The 15,967-nt window shown below is 58.9% G+C and overlaps 6 protein-coding genes across 6 annotated transcripts; 3 read left to right on the plus strand and 3 right to left on the minus strand.

Moving 5' to 3' along the window:
* Positions 1-1,742: 1,742 nt before the first annotated feature.
* On the plus strand, positions 1,743-2,898 carry beta-fg (uncharacterized protein; the record flags this gene model as incomplete). Its single annotated transcript, XM_060601981.1, has 6 exons — positions 1,743-1,767; positions 1,802-1,909; positions 1,944-2,287; positions 2,331-2,375; positions 2,708-2,770; positions 2,809-2,898. The coding sequence occupies 6 exons, from the start codon at positions 1,743-1,745 to the stop codon at positions 2,896-2,898; spliced, it is 675 nt and encodes a 224-aa protein (XP_060458421.1).
* A 545-nt stretch (positions 2,899-3,443) lies between these two features.
* On the plus strand, positions 3,444-4,626 carry CcaverHIS019_0507850 (uncharacterized protein; the record flags this gene model as incomplete). The annotated part of the gene is made up of 2 exons (XM_060601982.1): positions 3,444-3,513; positions 3,605-4,626. The coding sequence occupies 2 exons, from the start codon at positions 3,444-3,446 to the stop codon at positions 4,624-4,626; spliced, it is 1,092 nt and encodes a 363-aa protein (XP_060458422.1).
* A 745-nt stretch (positions 4,627-5,371) lies between these two features.
* OSM2 (uncharacterized protein) lies at positions 5,372-7,519 on the minus strand (the record flags this gene model as incomplete). Its single annotated transcript, XM_060601983.1, has 6 exons — positions 5,372-7,013; positions 7,064-7,095; positions 7,146-7,154; positions 7,211-7,258; positions 7,325-7,354; positions 7,433-7,519. The coding sequence occupies 6 exons, from the start codon at positions 7,517-7,519 to the stop codon at positions 5,372-5,374; spliced, it is 1,848 nt and encodes a 615-aa protein (XP_060458423.1).
* A 2,791-nt stretch (positions 7,520-10,310) lies between these two features.
* Positions 10,311-11,276, minus strand: ndk1 (uncharacterized protein; the record flags this gene model as incomplete). Its single annotated transcript, XM_060601984.1, has 5 exons — positions 10,311-10,514; positions 10,553-10,728; positions 10,931-11,164; positions 11,199-11,225; positions 11,258-11,276. The coding sequence occupies 5 exons, from the start codon at positions 11,274-11,276 to the stop codon at positions 10,311-10,313; spliced, it is 660 nt and encodes a 219-aa protein (XP_060458424.1).
* A 458-nt stretch (positions 11,277-11,734) lies between these two features.
* Positions 11,735-13,501, plus strand: CcaverHIS019_0507880 (uncharacterized protein; the record flags this gene model as incomplete). Its single annotated transcript, XM_060601985.1, has 4 exons — positions 11,735-11,902; positions 11,935-12,618; positions 12,652-13,336; positions 13,377-13,501. The coding sequence occupies 4 exons, from the start codon at positions 11,735-11,737 to the stop codon at positions 13,499-13,501; spliced, it is 1,662 nt and encodes a 553-aa protein (XP_060458425.1).
* Positions 13,502-13,925: 424 nt separating this feature from the next.
* On the minus strand, positions 13,926-15,514 carry CcaverHIS019_0507890 (uncharacterized protein; the record flags this gene model as incomplete). Its single annotated transcript, XM_060601986.1, has 5 exons — positions 13,926-14,942; positions 15,029-15,127; positions 15,190-15,218; positions 15,270-15,328; positions 15,402-15,514. 5 exons carry the CDS (start codon positions 15,512-15,514, stop codon positions 13,926-13,928), a joined length of 1,317 nt encoding a protein of 438 aa, XP_060458426.1.
* Positions 15,515-15,967: the final 453 nt, after the last annotated feature.

Genomic DNA, 15,967 nt, shown 5'->3' on the forward strand with positions numbered 1-15,967 from the left:
GGAGGTATGAGTGGCGGTGACTTGATCGGTCGCGTTATCGAGGTGACGAAGCCGTAGGGGATGGAGTTTTGTGAGGTAGTCGCTTGAGGGAAGGAGAGGATGAAGGAAGAGGAAGAGTGTGCGAGTGCTGTTTAGGTGTCCCTAGGGAGGAGGAGAAGAGAGGCGTTCACCTTTGCACCTTGAGCACTAACCTTCACCGTCGATTCCTCGAGAGGGGTGTGAGTCGAAGCAGATGATGAGAAGAGTGATGTCGAGAGTCTACGTTGACCAGAAGAGCGAGGAAAGGGGGAGAGGAGGAGGGGGAGGTAAGAGGAGAGATGAGAGATAGGAGTGAGGGATGGGAGCGTTGGGTTGGTTGGTTGGATGTAATGAACACGGAGCTCGAGGACGAGTTAGATGCAGGATGAAAGGTATGACCTATTCAACCAGCCTTCCCTGCAGCTCCTTCAGCTAGTGCAACCCATTGCCCTGGAGCCTTTAGCTTAGGCGACTGTGGTGCCTGACTAGCTAATGGGCATTCAAAGGGGGGCTAAACAGCAGTCGCGTCCATTTCCTCACCGTACGGTGATTCCACGTGGTATTATCACGTGATGTGAGAAGATCTGTTTGTGATCTCTGGCCTGATCTTGATTGATCTTGTCTGTACGGTGGAGGTGCGAAAGTTGAAGCGATCCAAGCCACAATACCCGCCACTCATTCCACCCTACTGCACCCTGCTCCACCCTACTGCACCCTACCCCGCCCTACCCCGCCCTTCGCCAACCTGCTACCCAAATGGTCAATGACTCATGTCTCATGGCTTCGCCCCATTCATACCCTACACCTCACCCTCGGTAGCCACCATCCACCGGCCAACACGGCCACGCCAAGGCTACACACCTCATGCACTCAGGCCTCTAGCCCCCACTTTCCTCATGAAGCCTACAGTATGCGGTGTGTGTGTGATCATGTGTGAGTTGTTTCAATAGTCCACTAGTAGTGTAGACATAAAGTTGCATTTGGCGCGGGATGATTTCAGACTCAGCCGTTGCGGTGGAGTGGGAACGGCTCGCACATGAAATCACCTACGACTCCAACTCAAATACCCAACATACCCCTCGCCCATCCCTACACGGGACACACTGGACTCGATGACAGCATGACCCCACAGTCTGTTCAGTTTGCATGACCATGAGCATGAGCTCACGAGCTCATTTTGCATCACATGACATGACCTAGACGCGACGTACGCGAGAGGACGTGAGGCAATCGGAATGACGGGGATACTGGCGGGAATAATGCACGGGTTGGTGCGCGATGCGGATTGAAGCGGCAAAAGCTTGTCATTGACTCTTTTGTCACTGGGGTAAGGGACTTGTGCACTGTGTAGTGTAACCGTGCGCCCGTAACAACTTGTCCGCAGTGCGCAGCAACTGCTATTAGCCGAGGGAAGCGGGCCTGGCCATGTTGGCCACGCGAGATGTGCTTGCCCATTGAGGCTTGTCTGCAAAGGCTCCCTCCACCCACATTGGGGCCCGTTCCCGTTGGTTCTGGCCCATCAATGGTCTACCGCAGTACCGTAGTTATTACCCACGGTCCACGACATGGCCCATTTCCCTTGGTCTGATCGACGGCTCGACGGCGGATGACTGCCACCATGGTTCTAACCCGCGTTGTTGACATCTTCCCATCACTTACATATCAAGTCTCAATCTCAACTTGATCTCTTTACATACAGACCTCTTGCACCTTGCCAATCCAACATGGACAACATTCTCAACTACAATCGTCCGTCCTCCCCCATAGCGACTACTGACGTCAGAGCCTCAGCAGGGCCAGAACCCCGAACGCAGTGGTCAGCAGGGCGGCGACCTCGCTGGCGGCCTCATGGGCTTGGCCTCCCAGTTCATGGGCCAGAGCGGCGGTGGCTGTGAGTGACCCCACAGCCAGGATACTGATAGCAGTCGACATCAAGTCGCTGCTCGCCGGTGCCAACATGCAGAACGGCAACCCGCAGGACCTCCACAAGCCGATGACCAACGTCCTCGGAGCTATCCAGACCGTTCAGAGGCCCGACGCCGAAATCAACGAGAGCGCCGCCACGTCGGCCCACGCCGCAGCTTACCCTGATGGCCATGCCAACTACGACAAGGCGGGCCAGCTCAGCACGGAGAGTATGGGTGCTGCGGCTGCCATTGAGGCGTTCAAGGCGTTCGCTGGTGGTGGCACGCGTGTGGCTCAGGAGGGCCCAGGCAACCAGAGCCTCATCTCCAAGCTTCTCGGCATGGCCATGTCCGAGGCCGTCAAGGTGGGCGCTGCGCGGCACGGCAATAACAATGGACTGACCCCAGCTCTTCCAGAAGTCGGGCGGCACGGCCGACAACGGGTCTGAGGCGGTGAGTGATATGCCCCAGTCGCGCCTTTCCTCGCACCTTCCCTCAGGTCCTCCTACTGGCTTTGTTCCCTGGCTCCTTCTGCCACAGCCTCTCTGCGCCTAAGCCGACTACTGCGGAGCATGCGGAACGGGTCCGCTCTGTGGCTGGTCGTACCTCCCTTTGCACGGGTCCGGCTACGGTGGCGAGGCGTGGCTTGCCGGTTGACTTGCCCACATTGTCCCCACCTCTCTCCACCTCCACTTTCTCCACATCTGCCACCCAACAATCTCCGCTGCCTCCTCAAAGGCTCCTCGACGCTTCCACAACCAAAGGTATGGATGCTAACGGTGAAGGATGTGATGACCAGCGCCGGCCAGACCATCATGAAGCTACTCATCCAGAACCAGGTGCAGGGTGTAAGTGATGAACAACAAGAGCGGAAGTTGACCTACAGGCGCTCGGCGGCGACCACGGCAGCGGAGGAGGATACGGCGCCAACGTCGGCCAGATCATGAACCTCGCCTCCAAGTTTATGGCCAAGTAATAGCTTCGTCGCTTCGGACACGCCCCGTTATGATTGTACGGAAGGTAATCGTGATGAAGTCATACATTGTCATGCTGTTCGCTTGGGGTTTGGTTCGCCTTGGCAATGGGTTCGGTGCGGGTTGGTGCGGCTCTATCGCTTGCGCGCGTACAGCCGCAGGCGTTTCTCCAGCGTATTGCTTGTTTGTAAACTACATTCGGTGCGGGCAGCTGGCCAGCTGGCCAGAACGCCTCGCCGGATTGCCCTACCATGGTACCCGCAAATCATCTCCGGCGTCATCGGCGGAGATGTGCCTGTCCATCGCGCCCGATCAGCATGCAAACCTGTTCGTGATCAGTCCTACCACCATCATCACAAGTTGTAGGCAACATGGAAACTACGTGCTTTCACGTGATGGCTGACCTGCTGATGTTTGAGACGGGATATTGCGAGATGATCACAGATAACACCTAAATGGCTGGAATCGTGCCACCGTGCCTGAACGTCACTACCTCCACTTCCACCTCGCTCACTTTCTCCATCTCATCATCAAGATATCGCAAACCATGCCCTCGTCCTCGGCGCTATTCTACGGCGGCCTCGCAGTCGCCAGCGCCGCCGTCATCCATGGCTATGGTGAGTATGATGTGTCCTCCGTCCATCCTACATCATATCTTTGGCCCATCTTGGGCGCGACCTCCTTCCATCAAGAACTCGCTGACACAAGCCACTCGCCTTCCCGGCTTCACCGACGCAACCGAACTGCTAAGCACCGAAGCATGCTTCACTCAGCCCTTCGCGCGCCATCTCCCCCTTCCTCCCGCCCTCGACCAGGCCGCGTGCGCCCTCGCCTCGGCCTTTCGGTCCGTCCAAGGCCCCGGCCAGGTCTTAGCACACATCCTCGGCGCTCTCCTAGTCCCAGCGACGACCGTGATGGTATACGAGTCCCTGCGTCCCGTACACTCGCTCACTGGAGTGGGGACATTCGCCCGCCAAGCGAGTATCTTCATGCTCATCGCCCAGGTGTTGGGTGGAGCATGCTACGCGGCATTCTTCCTCGCTGCCTCCCTCTCTACCACAGCGGGGGGTCGGGTCGCCCATAATCTGGCAATGAAGGAACCAAAGCCAGGCAAGGCGTTGTTGAGATACGCTCTTCCCCCTGCCCCGAAAGTTTGGGCCGTCCTAATCGCTGTTTTGGGATATATCGTGCCATCCCTCCCACTAATCGGAGGGTGGGGATACACGTCCACGGCAATCTGGCAAATCTTCCCCCTCTTCGTGCTGCTCCTCGCCGCAGTTTCTCCACCCGTCATCTCATCCCTCTTCCCATGGACACGCACCGACGGATCGCGTGCGTTCGCCATCGTCGCTCTCACTGTGATCGGCGTCATCCCATCCGTCGTTGCCCACATACAGTTCCTCTTCTCCTCCCCTCTCGACGCATTCCTCCTCCGGTCCCAGCCAGACCCCAAGTCCTTGGGGTATGCAATGCACGTGCTCCTCCTTGCCGACCTGGTTGTCATCGCCGGCGCCAACGCCAGCTACGTGTTGACTGCCGACGGGGGGAGCGGACCTGATATCCGCGGCCGGTTCTTGCTGTTTGGGTTGCTGACTTTGGTGATTGGGCCTGGTGGCGCGCTCGCCCTCATGTGGGGGTATAGGGAGATTTGCCTTTCGTTCGCCTATGAGCGTATCAGTCAGGGGGATGCCGTGCGGATCGAGGAGGACACGAGCGCTATCGAAAAGTAGTGATGATATCGATGTCGCTCAACCAGTCCCTGCCTCTACTGACCTGTTCACTATGGGAGATACCTGGCGTTTGCGTACATGCCAATCCCGGTTCATTGCCAGCCCAGTACGACATTGCATGTATGGCGTTCGGGTTGCAGGTCGCTTGGGGCAGAGAGTGGCTGGAGTTCCGCCCGAAAGTTTGGTGCCACAACCTCATGGTCAAACTCTGAGCCAGGCGCTCTCCTACCACCCTGCTCCCACTGTAGCCTCTACCAAACACCCCGTACCATGCATGCCCGGAACTCGGGAGGACATACGGTGGCAAGCGAGAAGCAGATCTGGCACGCAATCTGGCATTCGCAGATCTCCGCGAAATGGCCGGGGATGCCTCGGCAAGCGGATGGTAGGTTGCCGCACATGGTGCGAACGGCTGTCTCATCTCCGCTGGCTGATGCGTGCAGTTTCGTGTGTCGTCGTCGTCGTACCGTCGTACGCTCATGGCCGGTCGAACCGCTCAGACAATGGTAGTAGGACGTCTGTGTCAGTGTAGGATTCTGATGGGATAACGATCAGTCTTCATTACCGGATGTTTCACGTCGATCAGACATGTCGATCCATGAGGATTAGCTTGTGTTAGCTGACACCAACCCATAGAGCTGCGCGCACTACAGCCCCTACAGCAATCCGATATACACATCTTCATCGTGGTTGCTACAACGCTGCCGAGAACCCTGTGGTGCACTACGCTGGGGCTGTCTACTCCTTACTTCTTGAGCTTGCCAATGACTGCCTCGGGGGCGTACTTGGCAATGACGCCGTCGGGGTGCACCATCTCGAACTCCTCAGTCGCATCACGGCCGGCATACAGGAGGATGGCCTTGGCGCCTCCGGGGTGCTCGTTCAGGAACTCGGTGACGTCGAGGACCTCGTCGCCAATGATGACCCAGCAGTCGTCAGGCTTGTTGTGCTTGGCGACCTCCTCGGCGGTGTACTCGCCGCTCTTCTTCACGGGCGCAGCAGCAGGGGCGGGCGCAGTCGCGGGCGCAGCAGCGGCGACAGGGGCAGCGACAGGGGCAGCCTGGACAGCGGGGGCGCCGCCGGCACCGCCGAACGAGAAGTTGAGGGTGACCGACTTGGTGGCAGGGTCGGCGGTGACCTTGGTCTCGAAGAGGTGACCACCGACAGTGCCGAGACGGTTGGCAGCGGTCTCGTTGGAGAGCTCCGAGAGGAGGTACGCCGAGGCGGAGCCACCGGCGACACGGCCGAAGACAACACACCCGAGGAGCGACGAGCCTCCGAGACGGTTGGCACCGTGAACACCACCAGCAAGCTCACCGCAGGCGTAGAGGCCTGGGATGCCGACCGAGTTCGAGTCGTGGACGGCAGAGTCGGTGCCGATCTCAAGACCACCCATGGTGTAGTGGAGGACGGGGGTCATGAGGGCGACGTTGAACGAGTCATCCATGGACCAGGGGCCGTTGGCGAAGAACTTCTTGTTGAAGGGGTCAGTGCCGGGGTTCTTCTCGTAGTGGTTGTGCTCGTCGAACGTCTTCTTGAGGGCGGCGGGGCTGCAGCCGATGGCCTTAGCGAGCTCCTCACCGTTCTTGTAGTGCTTCATGAGGCCACGGCCAGAGTAGTGCTTGATGTGCCACTCAATCTCCTTCGACGCCTTGCCGTTAAGGACGAGGCGGATGGGGAACTTGTTGTGCTTCCACATGGTGTTGGTGACAAAGTCACGGTGCTGGAGCTCATCGACGAAGCGGTTGCCCTCGTTGTCGAGAAGAAGACCGCCGACACCACGGAGAGCCTCAGCAGCAAGGAACTTGACCTTGGCCTGGGGGTCGTTGGGGTCAACGAGACCAGTGGGGTGAACCTGGACCTTCTCGAGGTCGATGCCCTTGGCGCCGGCGGCCATGGCCATCTTGTGGCCGTCACCAGTGCAGTGGTCACCGTTGGTGGTGGGGAGGTCGTAGTACTCGGGGCGGTACTTCTTGAGGAGCGAGTCCTCTGTGAAGTCGGCAGCGTAACCGCCGGTCGCAAGAATGACAACACCGTACTCCTTGCCCTTCTGGCCGCCCTTCTCATACTCAACACCGACAACCTGGTCGCCCTCCTTGATAAGGCCAGTGACCTTGGTCTTCTTGTGGATGACGGCACGGTCGGGGTGGGCGGCGGCAATGTCCTCGAGCTTCTCCATGAGGGCGTAGGTGATCGTCATACCGGGGAACTGGGCGCCACCACGGTGGGTACGGGGCTCAGAGTGGCCACCGAGACGCGAGACCTTGGAGAGGTCAAGGCCGAAGCGCTCAACGAGCCAGTTGACGGCGTCGCCGGAGCGGTAGGTGAGGACGTGGATGAGGTCGTCGCGGGCAAGGTCGCGAGCCGACTTCTTGGTGTCGGCAAAGCTGGCAAGGTTAGTGTCGATCACAATATATCCGGGCCGGAGAAAACTCACAACTTGGCGGCGTTGTCGGGGATGTTGAGCTCCTACACGGCTGTTAGCATATACGTGCCATCGCATCGGCGGGGAGACTAACCTGCTGAGCCTGTGAAGTGTCAGCGAACTGCCATTGACCCGCAGCGCAGTGCAAGGAATACTCACCTGGGTGCCGGCACCGTTGATACCAGAGGTAGCCTTGGTCGAGTTGCCCTGCGAAGATCAGAATGTGTTCTCTCAAGATGCAATCTTCGCGAGTGCATCGTTCAAACTACGCACGCCCATGAAGCTGTTCTTGTCGAGGAGGACCTGTGGTTGGTCAGTAAATTGGCTCAATGATGACAAAGGCACGCGCAGCGTTGATGGCTGGGCGGGCACTGTACTCACGACGTTGCCACCACGCTCGAGGACAGTGTGGGCGGCCGAGAGGCCGGAGAGACCACCACCGACGACAATGACCTTGTTGCCGGACATTGATGCTATATTAACTGGACGAGTTTGAGTCTACATATGGAAAGTGGAAGAAGATGGTGGTGGGCGCAGCGATGTGATGGGAACCGGGAACAAGGAGGCGCGTCAGCGTGATTGCCTGTGTGACTTTGAATGAAGAGGCGTACCTAAGTGTAAATGGATGTCGCTTTGAAAGAGATGGCGACGACAATGAGAGTGATGAGGAGGAAGGTAGATTGAGAAAGTAAGAGATGGTTTTGTACCAAGACGGAAAGTGACACGGTATTCGGTGCCCGCTTATACGTTGATGCGTTGGACGTTGTGCTCTTGAAAGCTAGGTTTACAACTGGTACGTGAGAAGTCAACGCGGTCCAGCCGGGAACCTAGAGTGATCAGTGCCGGTGATTATTCAGGGTAAAGTTGGTTTGATGATGCAGTGACCTCGTTCTCGCTGTCGGGCCATCCTCTTGCCTCTGGTTAACCTGGTTGACCTGGTTGACCTGTTTGGCCCAGCTGGGCGGCTTTGGGAGTCGATTGGCGGCATTCCGCCTGCACAAGCCTTTCCCCGCGCTGTATAACCTGACAAGGACAAGTATCTACAAATGCGGGGAAGCACGCTCAAATCTCAACCAACCAAATCAAAGCTATACTACAACCCCGGCTATGTCCCCGCGTTCTTTCCCACTCTCTGCCCTTGACCCCGGCACCTCTTACCGGAATATTACGTATGACCGCGATCAGCCACAATGAACCAACCGCAGATGCTTCATTGTCCAGGTCCTAGGATGCCCTGGGAACGCACAACTATCGCCCACTTCCCCGGCATTCGGTCATATCCGCCCACCACACAACGCACATCACCGCAACTCATCGCTCCGGCTTGGCCCACGCGAAATCTATTACGCATTGCAGCACGACAGTCGGGCCGTCTACGTGGAGATGCTCCAAAGTCCGCGCAAATGCCATTGACACGTGGTCATATCACATGATCTGCGGGATCATCTGAATTGCACGATGTTTACCTGACGATCTGTGGCAACGCCACAAGTCATCAACTGTCTTCCACAGTGCGCAGGAACTAGATTTACAGCTCAAAATGGCTTTGAGAACCTGACAGGTACAGGAGAAAAAGAGACAATGCATAACAGGTCTCCTCGTTAGTATATCGGTTAGTATATTCGCCTCTCAGTAGAGAGCTGCTGGCGCACGACAACGTGAGTGCGGCATGATCGCGAAAGAGCAGGGTTCAACTCCCTGGCGGGGAACATTTTGGCCCCCGGCGCTATGTGGATGCGTTTTGGTCAGTGGGACAGTTAGTTCACTCCTCCGTGTACCTGGCTGGCTTCCGGTCCTTCTGTGTTGACTGGCTTCTAAGTCCATCTCTGTCCCCTCTTTCCTAAGAAGTGTAGCAAATCCCGTTGGTCACGCACTCCCTCCAGACACAATTGTATGGCTCACCCACGGCTTGCTTGACCTGGGTACCGATGTCGTCGTTCACGATTGGCTGCATCGCGGTTCGGACTCATAGCCGCGCGGGCAGCATTGGTAGGCGCCGCCCCCCTACCTGCAGCTCCAGTTGCCGTCTTCGTTGTACTGGAGGCGGTTGCTACACTGCTGGTGTACCGGGTTGGCGGCGACAACGGTGAGGGTTGCGAGGGCGAGGGCGAATTTCATTGTTGAGTTGTTCGAATTGAAGCTGCTGGATCTGTTGGATCTGTTGGAGTTGTGGTAGTTGTTGGAGTGTTGGAGGTGTTGGAGGTGTTGGAGGTGTTGGAGGTGTTGGAGGTGTTGGAATTCTTGGGAGTCTCTGAGTAGTCGAGGACTTGAGCTGACGGATCAAAGAGCCTCTCAAACGACGGTTTATATCCTATTTGCCAGGGTCCTCTACCAACGTTGAAGTCGATACAACCATCTCCAATAACTGCTCAATTGTGAATGGGTCGCCAGCAGCATGATCATCGTCTGGAGAATCTAGCCGAGACCCTCACATGCCCGCCCTCGTCGAGCACATCGCCTTTCCATCGATCCTGGCAATCGGAAGGTTCTATAGGCGTTATCTATGGGGGTCAGCTAGCCAGCGAGCTGATACATTCAGGTTACCTCAATGGCTGCGGGGTGCTTGGTAACGTTGCCGTGTGTCAGTGACGGATGAGGCGGATGAGACGGAGGGCCCTGCGCCCGTCCGACAGGTCGCGACGCGTATGATACTCTGGCTCCCAGCCCGATGTGGGAAGTGCGCAGCCTTCTGTTGGGCTATCTGGACCTCCTCGCTCAACATGCTCATACCCCCCTGTCTTCCTCTCAATTGTCGCTAGGGAGGACAAACCTCCTCTCAATACACTACACAACATCCCCAAAGCCTGTTGCTTGCTCCGCCTGACTCAGATGAGAAGGGATGCATATGTTGGCGTTAGAGTGAGGGTCGTTGGTCACGCTCGCCGCTAGGTGCAGGACGAGACAGGCGTTCGACAGTGCGCGCGAGTAGCTGTAGTGGGTCGCGCACTTGGCCGAGTACGCTGGCGGCACTGGGCCAACAGTGTCATCCATGACGTCCCAGTGCAGACGGTTGAGCCAGCCGCGTCATCAGCAAGTATCATCAACACGCCCTCGCTCATGAAGTCCGCCATCTCCTCACTCCGTTAGGTACGCCTAGGACCGACTGCGGCTTGCCTGACAAACGAGAAGGCGTACGAGAAGGGGTTTGCACAACAGCGTCAGCGATCCACCTGTGTAGCCGCAACAAGCAGCATCAGTCAGCACCTCGCATACCCCGCACTTCTTCTGCACGGGTATGCATTTTGGATCCCGTTCAAGCCTAGTTGTCGGCCATGATCCAGCCCCAAGCGGCGGGCTCGTACTGGGAGAGCTCGTTCTCCTTGAACCAGAGGCCGATCTCCTTGGTGGCCGAGTCGAACGAGTCGGACGCGTGGATGAGGTTACGGCCGACGCTGACGGCGTACTGGCCGCGGACCGATCCGGGGTCGGCGTCAAGCGGGTTGGTGGCGCCTACAATGCGGCGCTGAATTGGATCAGCTAAGTCAGGGTGGGGAGACTCACGCCCTGCTTGATCACGTCCTTGCCCTCCCAGACCATGGCGACGACGGGGACACCCGAGGTGATGTACGCCACAAGTCCCGGGAAGAAGGGGCGCGACGAGAGGTCGGCGTAGTGCTCCTGCGCGAGCTCCTTGGAGGGAGTGACGGTCTTGAGCGCGACGAGCTTGTAGCCACGGCCTGGAGTTAGTGGACGGGTTTTGGGCAGCTATGGTGGAAGACAGGGAAATCTGGGCTGGACACCTTGGCCGCGAGCATAAAGCGCTGAATCTCTGGATCACGTGGCAGCGCAACCTCCTCACACACGCTGCTGCCTACGCCTCGTGCGCTGGTCCCTCCCCCCCTTCTCCACTCCCACGTCGCCCTCCAGACCTCGACTCACTCTCGAACTTGTCAATGATCTTGCCAACAAGCTGGCGCGAAACGCCGTCAGGCTTGATCATGATGAACGAGCGCTCTGAGACGGTCTTGTGCTCGCCGGCGATGGTGGGCTTGCCCTCCATTTTGACGGCAGTGTTAGCCTGGTAAAGCGCGAACGCAGCCACACCAGCAGCGGCAGCAGCGGCACCGGCGTAGCGCGGCGCGGCGCGGGCAGGCTGCGTCGAGAGCGCACGGACTGGCGTTAACCATACTCTGATGAGGACACTCACCACCGTGACGCGAAGCAGTGCGGAGACCTAGTCATCAGCTCGGTCGGCGGAGACCCTACCCTGGCGGATAGAGAACATGGCTTTTTATGAATGGAGCGGAACAGAGACCACAAGAGGGGTGGGCGGAAATTGGGTTGGTGGAGCAGCCTCCCTAATGGCCAGCAGAGTGCCACATTCTGGCGCCAACGCCAACCAGTGACGTCGGGCCGTACACGTGCCTCGGTGGAGGTCCCATCTTTCATAACATAACGGTGTGGTCAATACGGCCAACTAGCTGATCTGATACCAGTGCATGATGGTGGCTGGACTGAAAGTATATGAGAGGTTATGAGAGACAGGGAGACTAGCCGTTATGTGGGCTGGGTTATTGGCTGAACCGCGTCGGTGGTCCATCGGTGGCCCATCTTGGTGGAGGAAAGCCACTCCATGACAACTTTCGGAACCCGGTCCGGTCTCCGGGCCGGAACGTTCAGTCGTCCACCTTGTTCGCAATATTATCGTCTTCCTTTCAACATCAACCCCCACACAAGACAATCATGTCTCTGCGAACAGCAACACGGATTCTGTCCCCACGGTGCGCGGCAGCTCGCCTTGTTCAGCCTGCTCGGCGCCTGGCCTCTACATCTGGCTCGAGCTCGAGCTCATCCTCACATGGGCAATGGGGCCGCTATAGCTGGCGCGCAGCAGCGTTGGTTGGCGTAACAGTGAGTAACCTTCCTTCTTATGACTAACCCAGGCCCTCACGCTGTACTCGACCACATCGACGGCGAACGCGGACGCACCCAAGCCCAATGGCAAGTTCATCTCTTACGAGGAAGTGCAGAAGCACAACCGGCGCGACGACTGCTGGGTCATCATCGCCGGCAACGTGTACGATGTGACCGACTTCATCGCGGTCCACCCTGGTGGCGCAGCGGTGATCCTTCACGCTGCGGGGCGTGATGCAACAAAGGTGTTCGTCCCACTCCACCCGCCTGACAGCCTCCAAATCCTGCCGAAGAGCAAGCACCTCGGCCCAGTTGACCCCGCCACGCTTCCCGAGGAAGACGATGAGCCCACCGAGGAGGAGGAGCGGATCGCCGAGGCTCGCGCAGAGCTTCCTCCAGCAGAGAGCATGCTGCTGCTAAACGACTTTGAGGAATGGGCTGAGCGCGTGCTCACCGCCACGGGTTGGAACTACTACCGCTCGGCGGCGGACAGCGAGGCGACGTTCGACAACAACGCCGCCGCGTTCAACCGGTACTTCTTCCGGCCCAGGATTCTGAGGGATATCACTGAGGGTAACCTCGAGACAGAGGTGCTGGGCCAGAAGACGGCCATGCCGGTCTTCATCTCCCCCGCCGCTATGGCTAAGCTCGGCCACCCCCTTGGCGAGGTCAATCTCACTCGTGGGGCAGGTAACGCGGGCATCGTACAGGGCGTGAGTTAATCTGAATTCGAGTTCTGATGACAGATTTCGATCAACGCATCGTGTTCGCTCGACGAGATCATGGCTGCCCGTCAGGCGGGTCAGAACGTCTGGTTCCAGATCTATCTCAACCGCGACCGCGCGGCGTCCGAACGCCTCCTCGAGAAAGTGACGGCTCTCGGCGCCAACGCGATCATCTTCACCGTCGATGTAGCATGGCAGAGCAAACGTACCCGTGACGTGCGAGGCAAGGCGGCGGTTGCGGCCCCGATCGAAACTACCGACGCGGGGAAAGGCGATCGCGGCGGAGCAGGCAAGCAGGGCGCCGGCGTGTCCTCAGCCATCTCGGGGTACCAGGACCCGCACCTTGTGTGGAGCGACATTGAGTTTATCCGCCGCAACACTACCCTCCCCATCATCGTGAAGGGCGTACAGAGCATCGAAGACGTCGCCGCGTGCGCCGAGGCTGGCGTGCAGGGCGTCATTCTGAGCAACCACGGCGGAAGGAGTGCCGACTATGCACCGGCACCGATTGACTTGCTGTACGAGCTGCGTGCGCTCCGCCCCGACCTCTTTGACAAGGTCGACATTATGATGGACGGCGGTGTGCGGTCCGGCGCGGACGTCGTCAAGGCCCTCGCACTCGGTGCCAAGGCTGTCGGGCTCGGCAGGCCATTCCTGTACGCCAACTCGACACATGGGCAGGAGGGCGTCGAGCGCGTGTGCGAGAGTGAGTGCAGCTTGAGACTGCGAGACAAAGCTGACTCCAGTCCTCGACGAGGAGATCACTAACACGATGCGCAACTGCGGCGTGTCTCGCGTCGCCGACCTCAAGCCCGAGATGGTTGGGCCTGCGGGGCCGTGGGTCGGTGCCAACCGCCCTCCATGGCTGTAGGACGAGTTAGGATAGCGTTGGACGGATTCATGTATGCAGTAGTGCGTTATGGTCAGCCTTGTACAAATGTGCCAGTGTGCCTACCGAGGCGGAAAGACGGATATATCGTACCGGCGGCACTGGTGGGGCCGACGTGCCACTTCACCCCAGCCATTGGGGCCGAGCCGGGGGATTGTTTGAGCGCCCAGTCCTATTCGCCCGTTCATCGTTCCCGGGTCAACCATGTGGCTCGTGATCTCTGATCTCACACATCATACGCTGCGCTGACCAGAACGCGTTAGTCACAAGTCAGCTGCCTTGCGCTCAAGGTAGGGAGGCTGGGGCGCCGCGTCTCTGCGCCCGATACGCCCGTTGGCACATATCCGGGGGCGCTCGCGTCGGCCGATCGATGCATATTGTCTCCATACACTACTGACACTCTCGTTTACACGGGCGAGGGGAGGAGCATGCGGCGGGGGTCCTCGAGGTACTCCTTGACACGGACAAGGAAGGTGACGGCTTCCCGGCCGTCGAGAAGACGGTGGTCGTAGGTGAGGGCAACAACCATGATGGGGCGGATCACGATCTGGCCGTCAACGACAACCGGCTTCTCCTTGATCGAGTGCATGCCGAGGACAGCGCACTGGGGGAGGTTGATAATGGGAGTGCCGTAGAGCGAGCCAAAGACGCCACCGTTGGAGATGGTGAACGAACCGCCGGCCATGTCCTCGATGGTGAGCTTGCCGTCGCGAGCCTTGACGCCGAGCTCGGCAATGGCACGCTCAATGTCAACGAGGCCCATCGACTCGGCGTTGCGGACAACGGGGGTGACGAGACCCTTGGGGGTAGCGACAGCAACCGAGAGGTCGACGTAGTCGCGGTAAATGATGGTGTCGTCCTCAATCGAGGCGTTGGCCTCGGGGATCTCGCGGAGGGCGAGGACCGAAGCACGCGCAAAGGCGCTCATGAAGCCGAGCTTGACGCCCTCGTTCTTGAGCACGCCGTCCTTGTAGAGCTTGCGGAAGTCCATGATCGACGACATGTCAATCTCGTTGAAGGTGGTGAGCGAGGCAGCCGAGTTCTGCGACGCCTTGAGGCGGGTCGCGATGGTCTGGCGCATGCGCGACATCTTCACGCGGGTCTCCTTGCGCGAGATGGCGTTGGCCTCAGCCTGGACGGGAGCCGACTCCTTGGGAGCAGCGGGCTTGGGAGCAGCGGGCTTGGGGGCGGCCGCCGCGGCGGGCTTGGGTGCCTCAGTGGGAGCGGCACCCTTTGCCTCCTCCTTCTTGGGGGCCTCCTCCTTGGGGGCCTCCGCAGCAGGCGCTGACGAACCAGCGGAAGCGCCCTCCTCCTCTCCAAGCTCGATCCTGGCAATCTCCTGGCCGACCTCGACGGTCGCGTCCTCCTCAACAAGGAGCTCAACAACCTTACCGCTCTGGGGAGCGTTGACTGCGACGTCGATCTGGTGTCAACCAGCCGTCCATTATCCGCTAAATGGCGCACAGATCAAGCACCATAGGCTTCATCTGCTGCCGAGTGTAAACTTACCTTGTCGGTCTCAATCGACGCAAGCTCCTCATTTGCCTTGATGAACTCGCCAACCTGCTTGTTGAACTGTTTCAAGGTGCCCTCGGTGATCGACTCGGCCTGCGTCGTCAGCATTCATGCGTCCTGCAAAGGAATGCGCTCAGTTGCGCGGTAATGCGTACCATCTGGGGAACCGTAATGGTGACGACCTCTGCGTCTGTCAGTAACCGTAACGGTCAATCAAAACATGGGCCGTACGTACCAGAAGCGAACGAGGTGGCGTGGAAGGAGCGGGTCATGGGGACCGCAAAGGCGCGCGCCCTGTTTGTCAGCTTGTGTCATGCATGGGCAGGGGTTTGGTTGGGTGTCACGCGCAAGCAATACGGGGACGCACATTTGAGGGGGAGTGGACATGCGGACAGCCGCGAAGCCGCGGGTGGCCGTACGGCTGAGGGTGGGGAGAGCCTTTGAGGCTGTGGAGAGGGCGCGGACTTGTGTGCGGAGCATGGTGAGGGAGTGGTGAGGGATGGAGGGGAGAGGGAAATGGATGATGAGGGGGAGATGTAAAACGAGTGGTGCGTAGAGTTGTGAGTGGGGGTGTAGGACTGAGAGTCTAGTAAAGTGCGGGGGAGTGCGGCTGTTGCGGGAGTGAGGTGGTCTACAGTGGGGTCAGAGGGGTCAGAGCGGACAGAGCGGGTTGACTGTCAGACTGGATTTGCCCGACCCCGTGGTCGATTTGCAGTCTGTCATCCTGTCTAATGACGAGTGTGCCTTATGGGTTTGGGTCTGGGTCTCACCTTGCCGTACTACCTTCCTTCCTTCCTTGCTCCGTACACCCCCCCCCCGCCCCCAGGCAGCAGGCAGGTCCCAGGTCAGATCATACCCTTGGGCCTGTGGGTGCTCTTCGGTCGACGGAATCAAAATGCGGCTTGACCGGCAGTTGGCGGTCTCCCGCCTTCG

The sequence above is a fragment of the Cutaneotrichosporon cavernicola genome, assembly GCF_030864355.1.
Source record: "Cutaneotrichosporon cavernicola HIS019 DNA, chromosome: 5".
In the NCBI taxonomy this organism is placed as follows: domain Eukaryota; kingdom Fungi; phylum Basidiomycota; class Tremellomycetes; order Trichosporonales; family Trichosporonaceae; genus Cutaneotrichosporon; species Cutaneotrichosporon cavernicola.